Source organism: Oncorhynchus gorbuscha, linkage group LG06 (genome assembly GCF_021184085.1).
Source record: "Oncorhynchus gorbuscha isolate QuinsamMale2020 ecotype Even-year linkage group LG06, OgorEven_v1.0, whole genome shotgun sequence".
NCBI classification, from domain to species: Eukaryota; Metazoa; Chordata; class Actinopteri; order Salmoniformes; family Salmonidae; genus Oncorhynchus; species Oncorhynchus gorbuscha.
In genome coordinates this window covers 55,630,569-55,655,889 of record NC_060178.1, presented here as the reverse complement: position 1 = coordinate 55,655,889, position 25,321 = coordinate 55,630,569, and the positions used below count along the sequence as shown (strand labels likewise).

The window sequence follows — 25,321 nt, the reverse complement described above, 5'->3', positions numbered from 1 at the left end:
ATTTGAGTCAGATGTTACGGTGATTAGGGCATTAGTAACTCTGGCTTGAATCATTGTTCTGCCTTTTTACTGCTTATTACATTCAACATGGGTCAACACCCATGATGACTACAACCAGGGGTGTCATGCACCCCAAAAATATTTTTCAAACACCTGAAACAGCTTTTTCCTGCAATCTAGAGCCATAATCGTTATGCTTAATTCTATGTAAAAAAAACAAGTATTTTTCTGCATATCTAAGCATACATCATGAGCTGTCTATATAATCCTAACTCGTGGTCATTTTTTTAAGTATACCAGCCTTGCTAGCAGGCATGCCAGCTAAGATAATTAGACAAGCTATACTGAACAAAAAATATAAACGCAACATACAACAATTTCAACGATTTTACTGAGTTAGTTCATATAAGGAAACCAGTCATTTGAAATAAATAAATAAGGCCCTAATCTATGGATTTCACATGACTAGGCAGGTGCCAGCCATAGGTGTGCCTGGGAGGGCATGGGCCCAAGCCCACCCACTGAGGAGACAGGCCTAGCTAATCAGAATAAGTTTTTCCCCACAAAAGGGCGAAATTGCACACTCCCTCCCTCAACTTGAGACATCTGTAGCATTGTGTTGTGTGACAAAATTGCTCATTTTAGAGTGGCCTTCTATTGTCCCCAGCACAAGGTGCACCTGTGTCATGCTGTTGAATCAGTTTATTCATATGCCACACCTGTTAGGTGCCTGGATTAGCGTATTAACTTATTTCTGCACAACATTTGAGAGAAATAAGCTTTTTGTGCGTATGGAAGATTTCTGGGATCTTTTATTTCAGCTCGTGAACTATGGGACCAACACTTTACATGTTGCATTTATATTTCTGTTCAGTATAGCTTCTTTAACTTGATTGATAGCCTGAAATGGCTTCTTGGTAGGTAGCTACAGTGCCTTCAGAAAGTATTCACAACCCTTGACTTTTTCCACATCTTGTTGTGTTACTGCCTGATTTTAAAATGGATTCAATTGAACAATAACTAATAAACTCATTCATAAAAAATTAAAAGCTGAAATGTCTTGAGTCAATAAGTATTCAACCCATTTGTAATGGCATGCCTAAATAAGTTCAGGAGTGAAAATGTGCTTAACAAGTCGCATAATAAGTTGCATGGACTCACTCTTTGCAATAATAGTACTTAACAACATTTTTGAATGACTACCTCAATCTCTCAACTCCACACACACAATTATCTGTAAGGTCCCTCAGTCGAGGAGTGAATTGCAAACACAGATTCAACCACAAAGACCAGGGAGGTTTTCCAATGCTTCGCAAAGAAGGGCACCTACAGGTAGATGGGTAAAAATAGAAAGAGCAGACATTGGCATATCCATTTGAGCTCTGTATCAATACACCCGGTCACTACAAAGATACAGGCGTCCTTCCAAAACTAACTCAGTTGCTGGAAAGGAAATCGCTCAGGGAAATCGGAAATCGCTCAGGGATTTCACCACGAGGCCAATGGGTGACTTTAAGAGAGTTTAATGGCTGTGCTAGGAGAAAACTGAGGATGGATCAACATGGTAGTTACTCCACAATACTAACCTAATTGACAGAGTGAAAAGGAGGAAGCAGGTACAGTATAAAATTATTCCAAATGGATGAAGCAATTCACTTTTTGTCCTGAATACAAAGTGTATGTTTGGGTTAAATCCAATACAACACATTACTGAGTACCACTCTCTGTATTTTCAACCATAGTGGTGGCTGCATCATGTTATGGGAATGCTTGTAATCGTTAAGGACTGGGAACGGAATGGAGCTAAGCACAGGCAAAATCCTACAGGAAAACCTGGTTCATTCCACTTTTTCTGTTTTTGTCATTTTCTTTCTGCATTGTTGGGAAGGGCCCGTAAGTAAGCATTTCACTGTAGACTGCACTGCAGACTCATTTGATTTGAGTCTGCTTTCCACCAGACACTGTGAGGTGAATTCACCTTTCAGCAGAACAATAACCTAAAACACAAGGCCAAATCTACACAGGAGTTGCTTACCAAGAATACAGTGAATGTTCCTGAGTGGCCAAGTTACAGTTTTTGACAAAAAAAATGACAAATCCATTTTAATCCCACTGTAACAACAAAATGTGGAAAAAGTCAAGGGGTGTGAATACTTTCTGAAGGCACTGTAATTATGAGGTTGGGAGATTGGGAACCTATCTGGGCTGAGCTAAAGCCAACTACCTAAAATTGCTAGGTGGCTAGCTGTATTACAGAGAAATAACAACAACCCCAAATATTTTGGGGTAGTTGGAATTTTTTAAACCTTACAAATCTGAGGGGCATGTGCCCCTGTGCCCCCTATGAGCATGACTCCTCTGACTACAACGATTGAAATGTACTTACATCATGATTTGACATTGCTTGCCTAAATATGGATGAATGAAGCTATTGGGATAGTAGTTGTAGCTATAAACACATTCCAAGGTTCAACATAACGCTTTGTACAGGTTAGCACAATATAGGTTCTACAGTTTTTTTCACCCATTATGTTTGTGATTTATCGTTTCAACATACCTTTTTACAATACCATACACTTCCAATTATGATTTTTTTAAACCTTTTATTTAACCTTTTATTCAGTTGAGAACAAATTCTTATTTACAATGATGGCCTACTCCGGCCAAACCCGGACAACAAAGAGTATGCTCTCTACTCTACTCTATTTTCAGGGACCAGCTAAATAAATCTGCCCAAAATACTGTATGTCATCATGATCCTAGCCTTTCACTCTGTTTTCCCTGACACACACATTTACTGCATTTTGATCGGTCTGCCTGCTCTTTTGGCATCTGTTTGACTGCAGTCCACAGTAGCTCAGTATTTACCACCACCGTACAGAAACAGTCACATGAGTCGTTTCATTCCTGTCATTGCTAGAATATTCTCAGTGGATCAGGGACACTGAAAGGGCACAACTAACAACCAGATGAGCTCAGAAGTTAAATTTAGCACTCAAAAACATTTAAGCATCTGAACTAATTACCGACCAGTACAAATTACTGGACTCTGGATTATATGTTTATGTTTTTATACATTCGGGAATCATATTATGTTATTATGTTATTGTTAGTTTGTAGTGCTTTGTATGCTTTAGAGAAGAACACAAATGTTTATTGCAGCCTGACATGTACAAGAGATTTCTTTCATGTGCCTCGACTTTTATGAATAAATAATGTCTTACTACGGGGTATAAAGATATACTGTAACCACCAGCAGTAATTCACGTGCACATAAATTAAAAGATAGTTTTGTGTGAACCTGGCATGCAAGGCCAGCCTGAACTGAATAACCAATGTTCAGTACATGGGGCGGCAGCGTAGCCTAGTGGTTAGAGCGTTGGACTAGTAACCAGAAGGTTGCGAGCTCAAACCCCCGAGCTGACAAGGTACTAATCTGTCGTTCTGCCCCTGAGCAGTGCCACTGTTCCCAGGCCGTCATTGAAAATAAGAATATGTTCTTAACTGACTTGCCTGGTTAAATAAAAGTAAAATTAAAGAAATAAAAAATTAAACATGCCATGGGAGTCCAGGCTGCTTTATCCATCCTTATTTTCTAACAGTCCCTGCTTTGTTTGTTTTACAGAGAACTCCAGCCCTGGCTCGGTTTGACTTCAGAGCGGAGACTCTAAAGTGGGTAAAACGCATTGACGCACATCTCATGAGTGACTTCAAGAACATGCACAAAATATGTTAAGCTGCAGCAAAATATAAGCCTTGGTGTGTTGTAATCATCATGTTACTGTACCATATAGGCATTAGTGTGACTGACTGGCTGGCTGGCTGGTTTATATTCATCTCCACTCTCACATGGCAATTTCCATGTGGGTAGACCTCATTCTGAGTCTCATAGTGAAATGTTTCATGTGGTCGAGATGTGGTCATGTTTCTGCCTTTGTCATATTGCTCATATGCCTTTTGACATAATGCTTCTATTTTTAATTTGGCATATTGTGGAATCCAATAGCTAACATATATGTTTGTTGTTGCTCTCTTTTTCAGGGAGTTACCATTTCAAAAGGGAGACATTGTGTACATCATTCGACAGGTGGATAATAATTGGTTTGAAGGGGAGCATCACGGCAGAGTCGGCATCTTCCCGCGGAGTTATGTTGAGGTACAAACCGTTACAATATTGTAACGGAAAATGAACTCTGACCTTTTTGTTTCAAAATGGAACTCACTACAGTACGGTACAGACTGATGTGCCAAATTGACCAGTCATTGCAGTGTTATTATGACACAAGTCAATTCTTCAGGGTTATATGACACCAGTCAGTTGAAAAGTTCAACAGTGGAAGAGGCCCAGTATTGGTATTCACTGGAGTCGTGTTCAGTAGGAAGAAACTGTTTTGAAACAGGGAGGTGCCACCTTGTCCATTGGAAAAGCACAGATATGTGTTTCCTGTTGCAAAATGTTGTACTACAGCGTGCCCTCGTGAATGTGACACTGTTACAGTACCTATCATTGACTTTGACTGATTGCCTCCTGAACTTGACACTAGATCCTAGCATTGACATTGACCGATTTGTATTTTGGGCTTTGCGTGTATGTTTTCTCCAGCTACTTCCCCCTACGGAGAAGGCCCAGCCAAAGAAGAGTGCCCCAGTGCAGGTGCTGGAGTATGGAGAGGCCATTGCACGCTTCAACTTTACAGGGGACACGGTGGTGGAGATGTCATTCAGAAAGGTAAAAATAACTAGGTGTTAAGGGTTTTGAGGTTCGTAGCAGCTGTAACATTTGTTCATCTTTTTACGTAATACAGATGGAAATCACAAGTATTGCAACATAGTACCATCATAGTTTCAGGATACAGGAAATACAGTATGCTTATCAGAAATCTTGTGTGAGCTGATGGTATTTAGTTTGTGCTTGCTTTAATGTTTTACTATGTTATCTTATATAATGGTTTGTTATATCATGCATCTAAATGTGCGATTATATAGTATGAGCTAACGGGATGCCAATGTATGTCTACAGGGTGAGAGGATCATCCTGATTCGCAGGGTCGATGAGAACTGGTACGAGGGCAAAGTCTCTGGCACCAATCGCCAGGGTATATTCCCAGTCACCTACATAGAGGTGCACAAACGACCCAGAGTAAAGAATGGATTGGATTACCCAGACCCCCCCGTTGGCCAATCACCTCACCGCAGCCTCAATGCTTCCCCTCAGGTAATGACACGCTCCACACACACACACACTCTCTGGTATAGCTGTCTGTCCAGGAATACAACACTCCAAGTTTGCCTCAGTTTTTTTTGTTTACTTTTGTGGCCTAGTATTGCTATTTATTTTAACTTTATTATTTGTGTTTTGTTTATTCATACTCATGTGTAATGTTTAATCTTTCCGTTTCTGTCCCTCGTCCTCCCCTCTCTCTGGATGGTCATTTTGGTCTATAAGTTGAACCGTGTCCGTAACAACCGGCTCACCACATCCCCCCTGCCCCTCCCCCGCTCCCCCCGCCGCTCTGTGTCCCCCGAGGTCCATGCCATCTCCTCTGAGTGGATCTCCCTGACCATAGGGGGTGCCAGCCCCCCAACTGCCCCCACCCCTCCTCTACCCCCGCTCCCCTCTGTGTCTTATCGCTGGGGCGAGTACCTGCCCCCTCCAAGTCTGCCAGCCCCGTGCCCCCATCTGCGGCAGCCCCTATTGCATCTCCCCCATGGCCTCCCCTCCGCCTCCCCCTGCCCCCGCCCTACCCGCCCCGCCCTGGCTCGGCCACCCCTTTCCTCACCTTCACCCCGCCCCAGGGGGAGGACTTCCTGCTTTCCCCTCCCTCTCCTCGTCTGTCCCGCAGCCTGAGCCCCTGTGGAGGGGCGGGCCTGGAGAGCTGGTTGACAGGGGCCAGCCCCTTGAGCATCCTGGAGAGGGAGTTGATGGAGGGGGAGGGGGCAGAGGGAGACAGGGGCATTGGCCGCGAAGCCCTGGGCAGCTGGCGAAATAGCCCTGCAGAGGTATCTGATCAACTGCATGGTGTGCAGTGTTGCATCTCGGGCTCACTGTGGTTAGAACTGGAGTTCTTCCCTCCATGAGCCACAATAATAGGATGTTTCCGTTGTTGCTGCCTCTAGATAGATAATTGTGCAATAGATAGTGAATGACAACTAACTGTAATATTGACCTAAAGTTGACCTTCCTCCAATGCAGTCAGCAAAGCTTACACGACTCATGTGTCATATTTTGGTCTGCATGTTTTTTTTGTTTGTGTGTGCGCTACTAACATGCACATGTTTGAGTATTAAATTCATATTCATATGAATATTTATCTCAGGTGTTTGGAATGAAAACCATGTGACCGTGCATGATTTTCTAATTTTTTATGTGTTGAATGATTCAGAGGGGTTGCAGATTCTTGACCCCCACAATTATACCATCATATTGGAAAATATTGTCATAGAGAAGCCAATTACTATTTGAGGATTAAGACTGGTTTGTGAACAATCTGAAACAAATGTATGAATGTTTTTATAGAAAATAACTTTTGTTTGAGAGATACTGTATGTCTATTGATTTTTCTAACAGTGTAAATTGACTTCCACTACGATTGTGTTTACAGCACGCTGTTGGAAATGAATTGCATCTTCCAGAAATCACCCACTGGGTACACACTGGTTGAATCAACGTTGTTTCCATGTAATTTCAATGAAATTTCAATGAAATTACATGGAACCAACGTAGAATAGATGTTGAATTGACATCTTTGCCCAGTGGGGAACTCCTATTTGTGAGCCATAGAGTCTAATGTGTGTGTTCCTCTTACAGCTGCTGAAGAATGATAGTGACTACCATGGAAGAACCTCCAGAAGCCCTGTCATGTTGTTTGACATCCAGGACAACAACATGAATGCTAACTCATTCACGGTAAGGTGCTGATTTGCCTTTTTTGGGGCGACGATAATGTTTGAAAATGAATATGTCTGGTATTTCTGGATGAGAAATATGTGGTGGGGATTCATTTATCATGATCTATGATGATCGCTTGCTTTAACTCGTCACTGTAAATTTAACTGAACTTCGTCCCTTAACTAATCGTTTATCCTAAACCCCATCTCAGCTTTAGACTGTTACTTTGAGTTTCTGTGAAGAACAAGTCAATAAGATGAATATGACCGCATTCTTGCATGACCTTTGCTGTCATCTTTTCCTCCCCACTAATTGTGCGTATCATCTTTTGAATAGTATCAGACGTGAACTAATAGTTAATTGTGACTGTGTTCATTCTATATGCCACTCACTCTAGTGTCTTGCTCTTCCATGCTTATCCCTCGGCCGGACTCCACTACCATCTCTTCTGGTGTTTCACGACTTTCCTGGTTTTTCCTGGTTTCTAACGGATCCCTCCCTTTCTGCCTTGCTACTCACTGGACCTCCTACCTTCCTTCTTCCTGTGCACCCTCTAACTCCCTGCCCTGCCCCTCTACCCAACTCCTTCATCACTCCTTCTGGGCTGACTGGGAATTCTCTCTCTGACTGACTTCTGACCTGACCACTGTCACTAGGAGGCGGTGTGTAATGAGATCATGAATATAGCCGAGACCTCGGTGAGGTACTGCAGCACCCTCTCCCCCCACCCCAATGACTCTGTCCTCCACAGACTCCTGCCCCCCCTTCACCCCAGTAAACAATCTCTCATCATTTCCCAGCAACCCCAGTCCCACAGCAGCAGCCCGGAGCCAAGCCGTCTCAGCTGTGGAATGTGAGTATGGCCGTCTGACGTCTGTCCCTACGTCTAGTCTGAGCTCTGGATACTCTGGTTTCTGTTTTACTGTTGTACTCTGACTTAAGGCCCCAGTTTAACCGAGTCATGTTCATTAGGGCATGCCACAGAAAAGATTTTAAAATGCTTTGCAAATAGAAAACTAAAATGAGTCCCAGTAGTCGCTCCCTGTTTCAGTTGGTTTTAAACCATTTGGTGCCTACTGAACACTACCCTGGTCTTGTAAATACGTCTCATATTTCGTTTTTGGTACTATGTCTCTCAAGTCCTTTTGTGGTTGTAGTTCTAACTTCATGTAATGTTATCCTACAGTTTCCAGGCTTTGTACAGTTATGTGCCACAGAATGAAGATGAGCTGGAGCTGCAGGAGGGAGATCTTGTCAGTGTCATGGAGAAGTGCGATGATGGCTGGTTTGTTGGTATGTGCCTGAGGGCTCAGAATGGATTCCCAAAGATATGGTCAAAGTCACATTCATCCATATAGGGTTACAGCAGAGTGACAGCAGAGTGACAGCAGAGGGTAAAACTGCCATGTGGGTAGTTTCTCAGAAATGTGCATATAGAGGAGGTTCAAACACATCGGGCTCTATTATCTCAAACCTAACACAATGGTCAATCTTAGCGCTGGCAGTAGCGCTATAGGTTTTGGAGTGTGTCAAAAATATTTGAGCTATTTTCACAACCGAAAGTAGTGGCGCAGTAGCAAGCGGTAGCTGGGTCTTGATGAATAAAGAAGTTGTGGGTGCATAGCGACTTGACACCTCACTGGCCAATCAGAACGTGCTCAATGGCTAAATATGTGGTCACTTTAAGTTGTGTATTTACGGTCTTCTATGTATTGCGTTGTCATCAACTCCTAGTTAGTTAAATAGCCTCCCCCATATTTGCTAAATACGTTGAATATGTTTGCAGTCCACATTGTTCTAATTGCGTTGCTTCAATATGGAAATACATTGTTTTGTAGGGGCTGTAGGGGATAGGCCTACTGTAAATTGGACATGGACATGCCAAACGTAATCAATAAGCAAGATTAAATTCACTAGGCTATTGATGAGGCCTAAAAAGACAGTGTATAATTCTAATAAAAATGGGGCTGTCTAAATAGTTACAGGCACCAAAATTACTCCCCGTGGGCTTATAATACAGACAAGGCAACTTAGACAATGGGGGGTTTTAGGCACATCCAAACTTTTCACAGGAGCTGGACAAAGATTGAATATAAAGAGAAAGGGGGAATGTCCACTCTCACTGTTAATCTGCTCCCAAATGTAATGTTTTATAAACGTCACGGAGCCAACTTACTGATCATACTTGCACTTCTCCAGAAATAGCCATGTACATTCTCAACATAAACCCATTGTCGCTAAATCTTTATAATAAGTTTGGTTTTTAATCAAATGAAATGAAAAGCAATTAATCTGTTTGGGGTTTTTTTCTACAACAACAATATTTCTAAATAGGATCGGATTAGAAGCATGATGTCATAAATCGCATCTCTTGTTCCATGAACATAAAGCAAACCAACCAACCACAGGAGGTTGGTGGCACCTGAATTGGGGAGGACGGGCTCGTGGTAATGGCCGGAGCGGAAAAGGTGGAACGGTGTCAAATTCATTAATTACATGTTTACATTTACATTTACATTTAAGTCATTTAGCAGACGCTCTTATCCAGAGCGACTTACAAATTGGTGCATTCACCTTATGACATCCAGTGGAACAACCACTTTACAATAGTGCATCTAAATATTTTAAGGGGGGAGGGGGTGAGAAGGATTACTTTATCCTATCCTAGGTATTCCTTAAAGAGGTGGGGTTTCAGGTGTCTCCGGAAGGTGGTGATTGACTCCGCTGTCCTGGCGTCGTGAGGGAGTTTGTTCCACCATTGGGGAGCCAGAGCAGCGAACAGTTTTGACTGAGCTGAGCGGGAACTGTACTTCCTCAGTGGTAGGGAGGCGAGCAGGCCAGAGGTGGATGAACGCAGTGCCCTTATTTGGGTGTAGGGCCTGATCAGAGCCTGGAGGTACTGAGGTGCCGTTCCCCTCACAGCTCCGTAGGCAAGCACCATGGTCTTGTAGCGGATGCGAGCTTCAACTGGAAGCCAGTGGAGAGAGCGGAGGAGCGGGGTGACGTGAGAGAACTTGGGAAGGTTGAACACTAGACGGGCTGCGGCGTTCTGGATGAGTTGTAGGGGTTTAATGGCACAGGCAGGGAGCCCAGCCAACAGCGAGTTGCAGTAATCCAGACGGGAGATGACAAGTGCCTGGATTAGGACCTGCGCCGCTTCCTGTGTGAGGCAGGGTCGTACTCTGCGGATGTTGTAGAGCATGAACCTACAGGAACGGGCCACCGCCTTGATGTTAGTTGAGAACGACAGTTTGTTGTCCAGGATCACGCCAAGGTTCTTAGCGCTCTGGGAGGAGGACACAATGGAGTTGTCAACCGTGATGGCGAGATCATGGAACGGGCAGTCCTTCCCGGGAGGAAGAGCAGCTCCGTCTTGCCGAAGTTCAGCTTGAGGTGGTGATCCGTCATCCACACTGATATGTCTGCCAGACATGCAGAGATGCGATTCGCCACCTGGTCATCAGAAGGGGGAAAGGAGAAGATTAATTGTGTGTCGTCTGCATAGCAATGATAGGAGAGACCATGTGAGGTTATGACAGAGCCAAGTGACTTGGTGTATAGCGAGAATAGGAGAGGGCCTAGAACAGAGCCCTGGGGGACACCAGTGGTGAGAGCGCGTGGTGAGGAGACAGATTCTCGCCACGCCACCTGGTAGGAGCGACCTGTCAGGTAGGACGCAATCCAAGCGTGGGCCGCGCCGGAGATGCCCAACTCGGAGAGGGTGGAGAGGAGGATCTGATGGTTCACAGTATCGAAGGCAGCCGATATGTTTCCACGTGTTTGATGCCATTAAATTCGCTCAGTTCCAGCCATTATTATGAGCCATTATTATGAGCCATTATTATGAGCCATTATTATGAGCCATCCTCCCCTAAGGCGTGGATGTTTGTCCTATACATTGAATATTGTTTATTAAATAGTATATATTTATCAAATATTTATCTACACACATTGCATTTGCATTTCAAAAATGCACTGCATGTTCGAGCCATGGACAAATGAATATTGCCCAACCATTATAATAAGATTAGCCTACCATTGCCGTTGATATAGCCTGTTAGTGGCTTTGCCACGTGGAAGGTAAATAAATGAACAGGCAAATAGCCTAGGCTACAAGCAGATTCTGCACCAAGCACAGCGATTGGACAGTTAGGTCCAAGAGATGAAAGTGTAAGATACTATTTTTTTAACAAAATGATAAAGGAAAAACAATAAACAGTCTATTGTAATGACATGATGTTTCTAAACAGACTTCATATAGTCACTGGCACCTTTCATTCAATGGGTATCTCACATAGGCCCTATTGAGTCCTAACTTTTCACAGAAGCTGCATGGACCAAAAATAATGTCCAATATGAAGAAATACGGTAATGGCAGTTGACTCTTTTGCTGCTGGAAGATATTTTAATAAAACATTGGTTATAGGCTACTGATTAGGCTACTGTGTGCCTCCGCTGGTAAAATCGATGCCATAACCAATTGGATTACTGCTAAACCAGATTTTAGTGAGTCTTAAATATCACCAGTAGCGCTACTTGAAATTGGCACGTTTTTAATCACACATCAAATATTTCCACCCCTTCCACCTCAGCGCAACCCCCTTCCACCCCTTCCACCTTTAACAACTCGGGAATTGCCAATGAGCATGCGTTTGGCCTAAAAAAAATAGAGCCCGTAGAGTTGAAAACGTATGTGTTTATGTTTATGTACTCAACAGTAGTGGTTGCTATTATGTCACATAAGTAGAGGCACATTTGATTGCAAAGACTAACAAATGTTGTTGTTGTTTTGTTCTCAGGTACCTCGAAGAGGACAAAACAGTTTGGCACGTTTCCAGGAAATTACGTAAAAGAGGTCAACTTATAACCCGTCAACAAACATTTATAGTGTGAGGAGAACCTAGCTCTAACCCTTGGTTGCCTGTTGAGTGTTGGGAAGTTATTACTATTACTCTTGACTGTTTAAATGAGGACAGTTATTTAGTCAAGTGAATACGTTTGTCTAATGTAAGTGATCAGTTTGGTCTGAGGTATGTTAAGGTGCATGAGGGGACAATAGGAGAAAGCTAGCTGTTGACACTCTGCCCAATCGTCAGTGTGGTGTACACATACCCTAACCACGTCCTGCACAGTACATGGCTGGATTTATCATATGATATTCTAACAATGGAATTGTTAGTCAAACAATTCAATGTCACACACTGCAGCATACACTGAGTGTACAAAACATTAGGAACAACTTCCTAATATTGAGTTGCACCCCCCTTTACCCTCAAAACAGCCTCAAAAGTGTCAAAAGCGTTCCACAGGAATTGCTGGCCCATGTTGACTCCAATGCTTCCCACAAGTGTGTCAAGTTGGCTGGATGTCTATTGGGTGGTGGACTATGCTTGATACACACAGGAAACTGTTGAGCTTGAAAAACCCACCATTGTTGCAGTTCTTGACACACTCAAACCGGTGCGACTGGCACCTGCTACCATACCCCGTTCAAAGGCACTTAAATCTTTTGTCTTGCCCATTCACCCCCTGAATAGCACACATACACAATCCATGTCTCAACTGTCTCAAGGCTTAAAAATCTTTCTTTAACCTGTCTCATCCCCTTCTTCTACACTGATTTAAAGTGGATTCAACAAGTGATATAAGGGATCATAGGTTTTACCTGGATTCACCTGGTCAGTCTGTCATGGAAAGAGCAGGTTTTCCTAATGTTTTGTACACGGTATATTCTTATACAGTAGGTATAGTACTTGCGGTGTGTCCTTGTGATTTGTTAACTACTATACAAAGTATTTTTGAAGCACATGAATGTCTATCTATATGAGGGGGCAGTAGCGGAGCAATTTATGGATCAAGAGAGCGGTTCTTACAACCTCCATGATAGATCAGGAGGGCTCAAATGTGTAGTTGCTGCTCTAGAGAAATAGGAGCTGTTATTCATCAGCTACCTTCCAGGACCTATGTTGGGAAAAGTTGTTTTATTTAATGTTGAATGCAGATATATTTGAAGGTTGACATGACTTGCTTAGCTGTCTAGAATACCAATTTTTTTTCTAGGAAAACCCATGTAGTGTTTGGTTGGATATTCCATGAAGGTACCAGCCTGTATGTGATGGCACATACTTGGACCGTGTCCAACAGACCATATTCCTTTTGGGTTTCAATTTCAAAAACCCATTGACCTGACAGCGAACTTAAAGCAACAAATTTATAGGCCTGCTATATTGTGTATCATCGTGGAATGGCTTGATTTTGTTAGCTCAGAAGGCACTAAAAGTTAGAAACCTATGTTTGTGACAATGTTAGGCTTGTAGTCTTTATAAAAAATAGCAGAACACTCTTACCTCGGTGTAGTCCAAAAGCTTCCAATGCCATTTTAGTATTGCCTCTGGTTTCTATTCAAGGTCTGTACTATAATTCGAGCACGTTCATCTGCATGATAGAAATCCCAATGATCAAACATATTAGCTAAGCTTTCTGTCAGATGAAGTAATGAATGCAATCAGGAAGACTGGCTGTGCTATGTATGTACCTAATGAAGATAGCTCGTGTGTGTGTGTATGAGCTAATGGGTGAGTGTGCGTGATCTTCTGTGATTCCTGTGAGGTAGCTGGTGGCAGACAGCTGCCTAAACTAGACTGGCTCCAGTGGAACCACAGGACAGGCGTGGTATGCCACTTTTTTTAAGCACTTAACTGTATCAATAGCTAGGTTTCCATCCAATTGGCGATAGATTTGAATGTGAATATTCGACAATCCGCATAAAAACAATATGCACATTTTCCCACCAAGGGATGTGGTTGAATCAAATGGACTTGTTGTGGAGAAAAGGCTCTGCGTGATGATGTAGTGCACATAAATATAGCTTTTTGCGGTCAAATTCCCATGCCCCAAAAAAGTGAAATGTGTTTCCATCGCATTTTCAACACTACTGATGGTTTTGTCACAAGAATGTTGTGTTATATAGAGAATATGTCCACTCTGATCTTGGCACGTGCGCTTTTAGCCAACAGTTCACAGATAGAGTGCGGGTAAGCGAGCCAACATTATGTGATTATTTGAATTGTCAAACAGCAGCCAACAGCAGCCAAGCATCAATTAACATGTTACTAGAATATTTATTGGAATGGAGCATTTAAGCTCATCTCCTTGCACTTTCACCACCCTGTGAAGTTTATGATAACTTATTCAATCTATAGCTTAATAAACTGCATGTTTTCCCGAGTTGTAGTGGGACGACCACACAACATATCACATGACTCCCAAGTTAACTTCAATATGATATTATATCAATATTTTCTTATTAAAGGTATTTCCACCGCCATTTCTTGCATAATTCATTTGACTGACAACAACAACAAAAGAACATTGGAAAGTTTAGCGACAAATTTGTTTTTATTTTATCCGACATGTAATTTTCTTCGCATTAAAAAGGTTAGTGCCATCATTATTTTGAGGTCTAGGCACAACAAGATAAACATGACTAATTATCTTTGAGCTGGACTACTCCCTTGAGGAAGATTGCTTTGAAATCGGATATCAAAGCATCGAAGCAGTCTTCCTGTGAGGACAGAGGTCCCCAATTTCAAAGCTTCATCAGATTTGTAAACTGGTAAAAAGGCATGCACCATGTCAGAATACTGTATATTCTGAAAACTTGGTAGATTGAAAAAAGGATGCCTTATGTTGTGGCAGCTCTACTTTCTTCTCTCTTAACTTAGTCATGTCAAATTCTTCCTCTTTATGACTAACTGCTATGTGTTCTTCAGTGGAATCCTAAATGTCATGAGTGACAGTCTAGGTTCACTAGGCAGTATAATTGAAATTATATATCAGTAAGACTATCAACATCTAACTAGTATTATTACCTTTTTTTACAGTAGTAATACTAATCTAGTTCCTGGATTGATACTGATTAAGATTATTTATATGTTACATATCTTTATGTAGTTACACTTGATGAAGTTAGCGACAGTAGTGCAGTGATGATTAGCATTGACCAAATTGGGACATGGTCTGGAGTTATTAAGTGGCTACCCCCTATCATGTTACCTTGTGAGATATTTATTCTACAGTGAAGTACAGCTCTGCCTGTTTACTCATTTGTCTGTTGTACTTGAAAGGAATAGAAAGCTTCATTCTGTCAAGCTGTTACAATGTTTGTCATTGACGTGAGACGATACAACACTCAAACATCCAACATCGTTTATCCCTAGCTTTTTTACAGCCAACATCCAACATTGATGAGAATAGTCTTGTGTGACAGTTGTTCTTACCGAACCAGTTACATTGTGCTTGAGTTTGTCTCTAAATCATTCATATGACTATCAAGAAGTATTTTGCGGCAACAGTGAAGCATAGATGAGGTGCTCTACTCACAGGCGGTAACTTCATTGGGAAGGATGGGCTGTAGTAATGGCTGGAACGGAATCAATGGAGTCGTATCGAACACATCAAACATGGTTCTCATGTGTTTAATACCAGTCCATTTACTCCATTCCAACCATTATTATGAGCCGTCATCCCCTCAGCAGCCTAATGTGGTCCGACTGTATGGCCATTCATGTGTTTGTAAGTAGTGTCTTACATTTCCCCTTGGTCTGCTCTACATAACTGCCATAACTGATGTTTCTGAAGGATAACCTGAGTGGTGGTTGTATTATGACTCCGCTGTGAGCTGTTTACCACATAGAGATACAGTATAACACAATGTGTTCTATTTAATTACGTGGTGCCCCCATGCTAGCACTTGCACTATAGATATTACCCTTCTCCAACACAGACATCCGAAGTCAAAACAAAGCTTATAAGATCCAGGGACAATTTAATAAGGAAAGGTCTGTTCCATGTCAAACTGGCTGTATGATAGACTTTGGCAACAAGCAATCGCTCTTCTTGTGCTATCGTATGATAGCCTTTACAAGTCAGTGTAGAATGTTGATGTGATAATGTGCTCCATGAAACATCGCAGGATGTATGAATGTATGATTGTGGAGTACTGTATACACACATTATGTAAAAAGGATCCGTGCTTTCAGCTTGAATTAACATGTAAACCATTAAACAGCCTGGCACAATAAGGATTGTAAATATGTATAATAAAGAAGTATGGAATCCAAGTGATGGGAAAAGTCACATAAAGCTCTATCAGTTGTTCCAGCTTATTTACCTGAATGATTTTTTGGGGGGGCAAAGCACAGAGTGAAGAGTTATTTAGCACAGACAGTTTGATGCATATGAAGTAACATTACGCTGCCATTTTGTGAGGATCGTAATGCCTTATTTCAAATACAAATTGTGCCTAATTTTCATTTGCTTTTATTGATGATCACAGAAATGTATCCATATGTCATATTTAAGGATATTACTATTGTTTATACCATTAGATTTGGTCCTTGATGGGAGAATAGATGTACTAGGTACCACTACTGTACCAGTACCTTGACTAAAGAGTGACACTGCTTCAAAGATATTATTAATGATCAAGGCACTTAACCCTCATTTGCTCCAGCGGTGCCGTACTACTATGGTTGACCCTGTAAAACAACACATTTCACTGCACCTATCCGGTGTGTGACAATACTATATATATTTTGTTTTCTTTAGTTTGCCAAGATGCACAACCTGCAACAGGTTTTGTTTGTTAGCTTTTTTTCTTTTCTTTTTGCAGTGCTGTTTCAGTGTCAATATTAAAATGAAGACAACACTATTTACTGCTGTGATTTCGGTATTATGCAATATTTAATAAACTCTATAAAGCATCCTGAAGTACCATGTGTCTAATGTCATTTAGTAGTGTAACGGCGTTCTTCGTTTGTAGAAAGAGAGTCGGATCGAAATGCAGCGTGGTGGTTACTCATGTCTTTAATGAATGAATCGCGGTACATGAAATAACTGATACAAATACAAAACAACAAAACGGAATGTGAAACCTAATTACAGCCTATCTGGTGGAACTACACAGAGACAGGAACAATCACCCACGAAATACAAAGTGAAACCCAGGCTACCTAAATACGGTTCCCCATCAGAGACAACAAGAATCACCTGACTCTGATTGAGAACTGCCTCAGGCAGCCAAGCCTATACTAGACACACCCCTAATCAACCACAATCCCAATGCCTACAAAAACCCCAACACGACAATACAATAACCCCATGTCACACCCTGGCCTGAACAAATAATTATAGAAAACACAAAATACTAAGACCAAGGCGTGACAAATAGGTCTAACTTTGAAACAACTGAAGGGTTTAAATTTTTTTTTTTTACAGTTATTTGTATTTAATGTTGTTTGACTAAGCTTATTCTGATCATTTTCTCAAAAGCCCATACTGTACACAACAGACTCACAGACGCAGGTATACTCCAGAGAACCTGAGATGTCATGGATAACGCTGATTATATAATCAGTGCTAGATAGGAGACAGCACAAACTCATTTTGCCTCGGGGGCCGCATTCGGTCTTCCACAAGGTCCGAAGGGCCGCACTGAAATGTTTTTTATATTTCCTCGCCGTCACAATTTGGAAACTGTAGTGCTCTATCCATCGTTTATGGAATTTTCAATACTCCCCGACTGTCTATATTTATTTTTTGGGGATGATTATTAGCGAGCTGGACACAGTCAAGAAACTGTTTAAATGTAGGTCCATTATCATTCCTACACAGTTTAGTTTGAGTCATTCTAATAAAGAATATTGAATATATTGGACCCCTTAGTGGGCCGGATCCGATCTGTGGGCCGTATGTTTCACATAAATGATCATGGAAAAGTAAACCATTTTGGCTACAGTGAGTCCGACACCACCAACAACATCCCAATTCAACCTCTGATTTGAAAGTGATCAATACAGTTCAAACGATTTATATTGCTTTTACCAACTAATGTATTTTGCATCATATCTCCTGAACCAAACATTATAATATAGAAAATGTCATGTCTACATTTTGATGGTCAATGATTACAACGGTGCCATGTAGGACGACACAACAGTGGTAGGCTTGATTACCAACAACGACGAGACGGCCTACAGGGAGGAGGTGAGGGCCCTTGGTGTGTGGTGTCAGGAAAATAACCTCACACTCAACGTCAACAAAACTAAGGAGATGATTGTGGACTTCAGGAAACAGCAGAGGGAGCACCCCCCTATCCACATTGATGGAAAAGTAGTGGAGAGGGTAGTAAGTTTTAAGTTCCTCGGTGTACACATCACAGACAAACTGAATTGGTCCACCCACACAGACAGCATCGTGAAGAAGGCGCAGCAGCGCCTCTTCAACCTCAGGAGGCTGAAGAAATTTGGCTTGTCACCAAAAGCACTCACAAGCTTCTACAGATGCACAATCGAGAGCATCCTGTCGGGCTGTATCACCGCCTGGTACGGCAACTGCTCCGTCCACAACCGTAAGGCTCTCCAGAGGGTAGTGAGGTCTGCACAACGCATCACCGGGGGCAGGAGGGTAGTGAGGTCTGCACAACGCATCACCGGGGGCAAACTACCTGCCCTCCAGGACACCTACACCACCCGATGTCACAGGAAGGCCATAAAGATCATCAAGGACAACAACCACCCGAGCCACTGCCTGTTCACTCCGCTATCGTCCAGAAGGCGAGGTCAGTACAGGTGCATCAAAGCTGGGACCGAGAGACTGAAAAACAGCTTCTATCTCAAGGCCATCCGACTGTTAAACAGCCACCACTAACATTGAGTGGCTGCTGCCAACATACCGACTCAACTCCAGCCACTTTAATAATGGGAATTAATGGGAAATGATGTATCACTAGTCACTTTAAACAATGCTACCTAATATAATGTTTACATACCCTACATTATTCATCTCATATGTATATGTATATACTGTACTCTATATCATCTACTGCATCTTTATGTAATACATGTATCACTAGCTACTTTAAACTATGCCACTTTTTTTACATACTCATCTCATATGTATATACTGCACTCAATACCATCTACTGTATCTTGCCTATGCCGCTCTGTACCATCACTCATTCATATATCTTTATGTACATATTCTTACAGCTGGGGAGAATACAGTGACAAGAAAAAGTATGTGAACCCTTTGGAATTACCTGGATTTCTGCATAAATTGGTCATCAAATTTGATCTGATCTAAGTCGCAACAATAGACAAACATAGTGTGCTTAAACTAATAACACACACATTGTATTTTTCCTGTCTATACTGAATACATTTTTAAACATTCACAGTGTAGGTTGGAAAAAGTATGTGAACCCCTAGGCCCTTCTCCAAAAAGTACTTCTACAACAGTTAATTGGAGTTTGGAGTCAGCTAACCTGGAGTCCAATCAATGGGACGAGATTGGAGATGTTGGTTAGTACTGCCTTGCCCTATAAAAAACTCACAAAATTTGAGTTTGCTGTTCACAAGAAGCATTGCCTGATGTAAACCATGCCTCGAACAAAAGAGATCTCAGAAGACCTAAGATTAAGAATTGTTGACTTGCACAAAGTTGGTAAGGGTTACAAAAATATCTCTAAAAGCCTTGATGTTCATCAGTCCACGGTCAGACAAATTGTCTATAAATTGTGAAAGTTCAGCACTGTTGCTACTCTCCCTAGGAGTGTCTGTCCTGCAAAGATGACTGCAAGAACACAGGGCAGAATGCTCAATGAGGTTAAGAAGAATCCTAGTGTCAGCGAAAGACTTACAGAAATCTCTGGAACATGCTAACATCTCTGTTGACGAGTCTACTATATATAAAGCACTAAACAAGAATGGTGTTCATGGGAGGACACCATGGAAGAAGCCACTGCTGTCCAAAAACAACAGTGCTGCACGTCTGAAGTTTGAAAAAGTGCACCTGGATGTTCCACATCTCTACTGGCAAAATATTCTGTGGACAGATGAAACTACGGTTGAGTTGTTTGGAAGGAACACACAACACTATGTTTGGAGAAAAAAAAGCACAGCACACCAACATAAAAACCTCATCCCAACTGTAAAGTATGGTGAGGGAGCATCATGGTTTGTGGCTGCTTTGCTGCCTCAGGCCCTGGAAAGCTTGCGATCATTGACAGAAAAATGAATTCCCAAGTTTATCAAGACATTTTGCAGGAGAATGTAAGGCTATCTGTCCACCAATTGAATCTCAACAGAAGTTGGGTGATGCAACAGGACAACGACCCAAAACACAGAAGTAAATCAACAACAGAATGTCTTCAACAGAAGAAAATACACCTTCTGGAGTGGCCCAGTCAGAGTCCTGACCTCAACCTGATTGAGATGCTGTGGCATGACCTCCAGAGACCAGTTCACACCAGACATCCCAATAATATTGCTGAACTGAAACAGTTTTGTAAATAGGAATGGTCCAAAATTCCTCCTGACCGTTGTGCAGGTCTGATCCGCAACTACAGAAAATGTTTGGTTGAGGTTATTGCTGCCAAGGGAGGGTCAACCAGTTATTAAATACAAGCGTTCACATACTTTTCCAACCCTGCACTGTGAATGTTTACACGGTGTGTTCAATAAAGACATGAAAACATACAATTGTTTGTGTGTTATTCGTTTAAGCCGACTGTGTTTGTCTATTGTTGTGACCTAGATGAAGATCAGATCAAATTGTATGACCAATTTATGCAGAAATCCAGGTATTTCCAAAGGGTGCACATACTTTTTCTTGCCACTGTGCCACTGGGTTTGTGGTTTTGGTCATGATCCATTCAATGGTAATAAGGAAGAAGATAGGAAAGTGACCTGTGTCTCACTGCAGACTGAACAAGGACACACTTAGAGAGTGTGCTACCAAAGAGAATATACATGAAGAGGTTCAGAAACTGCTTCTCCAATAGAAATCCCTGATCTCGCTTGTAGGCGATAAACACACAATCGGGTCTCATGCCTTGATCACACCCATAGCATCATTGTGCAAAATAGTACGCAACATCATCTCAATGTGTGTGCAACAAAGTTCAATATTCACCTTCTGCTACCATTTCTTTCAAGCCCTCTATGTATACAGTTTGGCACATACGTTCGATAAATCCAACGTATGCACCACACAGAACGCCCTGCAACTGCTGCAAGGCAAATGCAGCGTTCAATTGGAAATTAATGTACTTATGGTGTACCAAAATGCGTAACAGTCCTGTTCGTCCGGACTGCGCATGTGCAGGCCGTCAAATAAAAGGCACTCCTTTGATATAAAGTTGTTTTTGATGTAAATGAAAGTGTCAGTTTGTCAATTTCACGAGGCTGTAGTAATGACATGTTTAGCTGCTTGCGACATTGGCTTGAATCTAGGTTGTGCCTTTAATGGCCTAAACTCAACAAAGGCCAACTCACCAAAGGCGAGGAGTGTGTGTGATTTATTTTAGAATGCATTGTTTTGAAATATAATGACCCAGACCCAACCGAAGCCGGGCAGGCGGATTGTCCACTGACGCCTCGCTCGATTAAAACATGTCTCTATTTATGCATTTTATTGATGGTGCTGTAGTCACACAAAACAATAAAACGTTTTCTTTAGCTCATTTGAATTGGAAGAGGTAGCTAAGGGTTAAATTAGACCAATTCATCCATTTATTGAAACACAACATCGCAAAGACGATTGGAGATATGGACTTATCGCGCTTGCATACAGTCACTGCTCTGCCTGTCCTGTCCTTTCCACCCGCCTCGCTTTGCTTGCTGAGTTTTTCACTTAAAACTTATTCGGGATCAGTGTCCCTTCCACGGGATGGTTAAGCTAACATAGACTAATGTGATTAGCATGAGGTTGTAAGTAACAAGAACATTTCCCAGGACATAGACACATCTGGTATTGACAGAAAGCTTAAGTTCTTGTTAATCTAACTGCACTGTCCAATTTACAGTAGCTATTACAGTGAAAGACTACCATGCTATTGTTTGAGGAGAGTGCACAATTTTGAACATGAAAAGTTATTAATAAACAAATTAGGCACATTTGGGCAGTCTTGATACAACATTTTGAACAAAAATGGAATGGTTCATTGGATCAGTCTAAAACTTTACGCACACACTGATGCCATCTAGTGTCCAAAATCTAAATTGCACCTGGGCTGGAATAATACATTATGGCCTTTCTCTTGCATTTCAAATATGATGGCGCAAAACAAATACAAAAGAACGGTTGTTTTTTCTTTGTATTATCTTTTACCAGATCTATTGTGTTATATTCTACCACATTCCTTTCACATTTCCATAAACTTCAAAGTGTTTTCTTTCAAATGGTACCAAGGTTTCAGGGCCTGAGCCACAGGCAGTTAGATTAGGGTATCTCATTTTAAGCGAAAATTGGGGGGAAAAAAGGACTAATCCTTATTTAAGGAAGACATTTTCACTTCTCCCATTGACTCCCCAAACCCTGTTGACACCCCAAACCCTGTTGACTCCCCAAACCTAGTTCAGTCTGCTTTCCAACAGACACTGGGAGACAAATTCACCTTTCAGCAGGACAATAACCTAAAACACAAGGCCAAATATATACTGGAGTTGTTAACCAAGACGACATTGAATGTTCCTGAGTGGCCTAGTTACAGTTTTGACTTAAATCAGCTTGACAATCTATAGCAAGACTTGAATCTCGTAATGATCAACAGCGAACTTGACACAGCTTGACAAATGTTTTAAAGAATAATGGGCAAATAGTGTACAATTCAGGTGTGTAGAAAGACTCTCAGCTGTAATTTATTTCTGCCAAAGGTAATTCTAACATGTATAATATTTATCTAATCAAGATATATTTGTGTTTTATATCCCATTAATTAAAAAATATATACTTTTTCTTTCACTTTGACATTACATTTTGTGTAGATCATTGACACAAAATTACAATTAAATCAATTATAATCCCACTTTGTAACACAACAAAATGTGGAAAAAGTCAAGAGGTGTGAACACTTTTGAAAGCACTGTATGTGCCCATGAAATCTCCAATTCCCTGGCCCCAAACAATTTCAAAGGCCTTCCTGTGTTAAATTAATTTACACAGTGTCACACAGTATCCACATTCACAACCAGAGGCAAGACGACAGCAGTAGACAACTGTATAGTTCACTATGCTACATAAATAATATATTGTGTGCGTTGTCAGAAACATTGGTTTACCATTATATAAAAATCTAAACTGTTTATGATGTTTTACATGGCACTGTTGTAATCACTGACCATCAAAACATTGGTGTAGACATCACCTTTTCTGTGTTATCATGGTTGGTTCTACAGATATAACCGAAAATGACATTGCCCGGTTATGGCGGATTAGCAAAATGGCCACCACAGAAGCCTGGAGTTGTTTTTGATGTTGTGCATGGCATCACTGTCATTTTTGCCATCAAAAAATAGGGGTATGCATATTTTCTGAGTTTTCATGTTCGGTTCATGAGATATGATGCAACAAACATTATTTGATATGGCGGAATGGAAAATGGCCACCATGGCCGCAAGGAGGTATTTTTTGCGATAGCGCCATATCTGAAAATGTTCAGGGTCCCAAACTGTACAGTGGCGCATTACCATACAGGATTTACCCCTGTTTTATCCAAAAGGCTCGCAATCGTGTGTCACTAGGCCATGGCTCCGGCGGACCTGCTCTCACTTGGTGCCAAAGGTAGGCCACTGGTACTTTTCATCTTGCATTTACTGTACATAACAATTGCTAACTGTGAACTTTACACCTTCTGAAAAAGCAACTGTTTTTAATATGCAGAAGTTGTTGATTCTGGCTATGGAAACCACTTCTTCTTCTATGATATAATGGCAGTCCGCAAACCAATGTTAAAGGTGCATGCCACCACCTACTTTGCTGGAGTGTATGGTCAATCACGGTTTACAACATTTCTAAATCCTCTTACCTAACTCAGTACTTCTAAGAAAATATAAAATACCCCTACTAACTTCTAATAGACCCTCCCCCATCCCCATAAATCCCTTCCAAACCCCCCCAACCTCAATGACCCTACACTTCAATCTTTCCTTCTCTTCAACATACTTACAACAATATAACACACGTTCCACCGTTTCATCGACCATACACTCCAGACACCAACCATTCACATGCTTTCCAACCAGATGTAATGACTAGTTCAATGTACAATGTTCTAAATGCAATCGAGCAAACACCACCTCTGCCTTCTTAAACTGACCTTTTAAGCTTGGTCCACCGACCTTCTTTGGAGGGCATATAAAATCAAATCAAACTGTATTGGTCACATACACATATTTAGCAGATGTTATTGTGTGTGTAGTGAAATGCTTGTGTTCCTAGCTCCAACAGTGCAATTCACAACAAATCTAAAAGTAAAATAATGGAATAAATAAATAAAAGAAAGAAATAACATAAAGGAAAATAATGGAATTAAGAAGATGTCGCCGGAGAGGATGGCTGCCGTTTCATGAGCTCTTAACCAACTGTGCTATTTTGTTAGTTTTTTCGCATTTTTTCTATCTTATTTTGTACATAATGTTGCTGCTACTGTCTATTATGACCGAAAAGAACTTCTGAAAATCAGAACAGCAATTACTCAACTTAGACTGTACGAAGAATTTGTCTTTAATGAGTCGGACAAGAGGGATTTACTCCGGACACCAAAACAGGCCCTCATCCCCGTCATCCCCGAAGAGATGGAAAAGATATCACGGAAAGACATCGGGGTACCTGGTAAGGATCCACCGACGAGTGGTTAATCTGCCCTTGCCATCCGTACTACTGGCCAACGTGCAATCGCTGGGAAATAAATTGGATGAGCTAAAAGCATGTATATCACACCAACGGGGCATAAAAAACTGTAATATCTTATGTTTCACAGAGCCGTGGTTGAAAGACGACATGAATAACATACAGCTGGCGGGTTATACACTGCATCGGCAGGATAGAACAGCAAGGAAGTCTTGAGGTTTTGTTTGCCTGAGGTAGAATATCTCATGATAAGCAGTAGACCACACTATTTACCAAGAGAGTTTTCAGCTGTATTTTTCATGGCTGTCTACATACCACCACAGACCGAAGCTGGCACTAAGACCACACTCAATGAGCTGTATACCGCCATAAGCAAACAGGGAAATGCTCATCCAGAAGCGGCGCTCCTAGTGGCCGAGGACTTTAATGCAGGGTAACTTAAATCCGTTTTACCTCATTTCTATCAGCATGTTAAATGTGCACCTTTACTTCACACACATAGATGCATACAAAGCTCTCTCTCGAACTCCATTTGGCAAATCTGACCATAATTCTATCCTCCTGATTACTGCTTACAAGCTAAAACTGAGGCAGGAAGCACCAGTGATCAATAAGAAAGTGGTCAGATGAAGCAGATGCTAAGCTACAGGACTCTTTATCTAGCACAATCTAGAATATATTTCCGGATTCTTCCGATGGCATTGAGGAGTGCACCACATCAGTCACTGGCTTCATCAATAA

At 41.6% G+C, this 25,321-nt stretch overlaps 1 protein-coding gene across 5 annotated transcripts in view; it reads left to right on the top strand.

Moving 5' to 3' along the window:
* LOC124038115 (sorbin and SH3 domain-containing protein 1-like) overlaps positions 1-12,222 on the top strand; it is a 64,760-nt gene extending 52,538 nt beyond the window's left edge. For 4 of the 5 annotated variants that reach the window (XM_046353588.1, XM_046353590.1, XM_046353591.1 and 1 more), the window contains 5 exons: positions 3,626-3,672; positions 4,042-4,156; positions 4,604-4,729; positions 5,021-5,215; positions 5,447-5,986. In XM_046353588.1, the coding sequence (XP_046209544.1) occupies positions 3,626-3,672; positions 4,042-4,156; positions 4,604-4,729; positions 5,021-5,215; positions 5,447-5,848 (885 nt within the window). In that variant the 3' untranslated portion in view covers positions 5,849-5,986. Of the gene's footprint in view, positions 1-3,625; positions 3,673-4,041; positions 4,157-4,603; positions 4,730-5,020; positions 5,216-5,446; positions 5,987-6,808; positions 6,908-7,689; positions 7,743-8,075; positions 8,183-11,688 lie in introns of those variants that run through there. The other variant, XM_046353589.1, reaches the window with a different exon arrangement.
* The last annotated feature ends 13,099 nt before the right edge of the window (positions 12,223-25,321 follow it).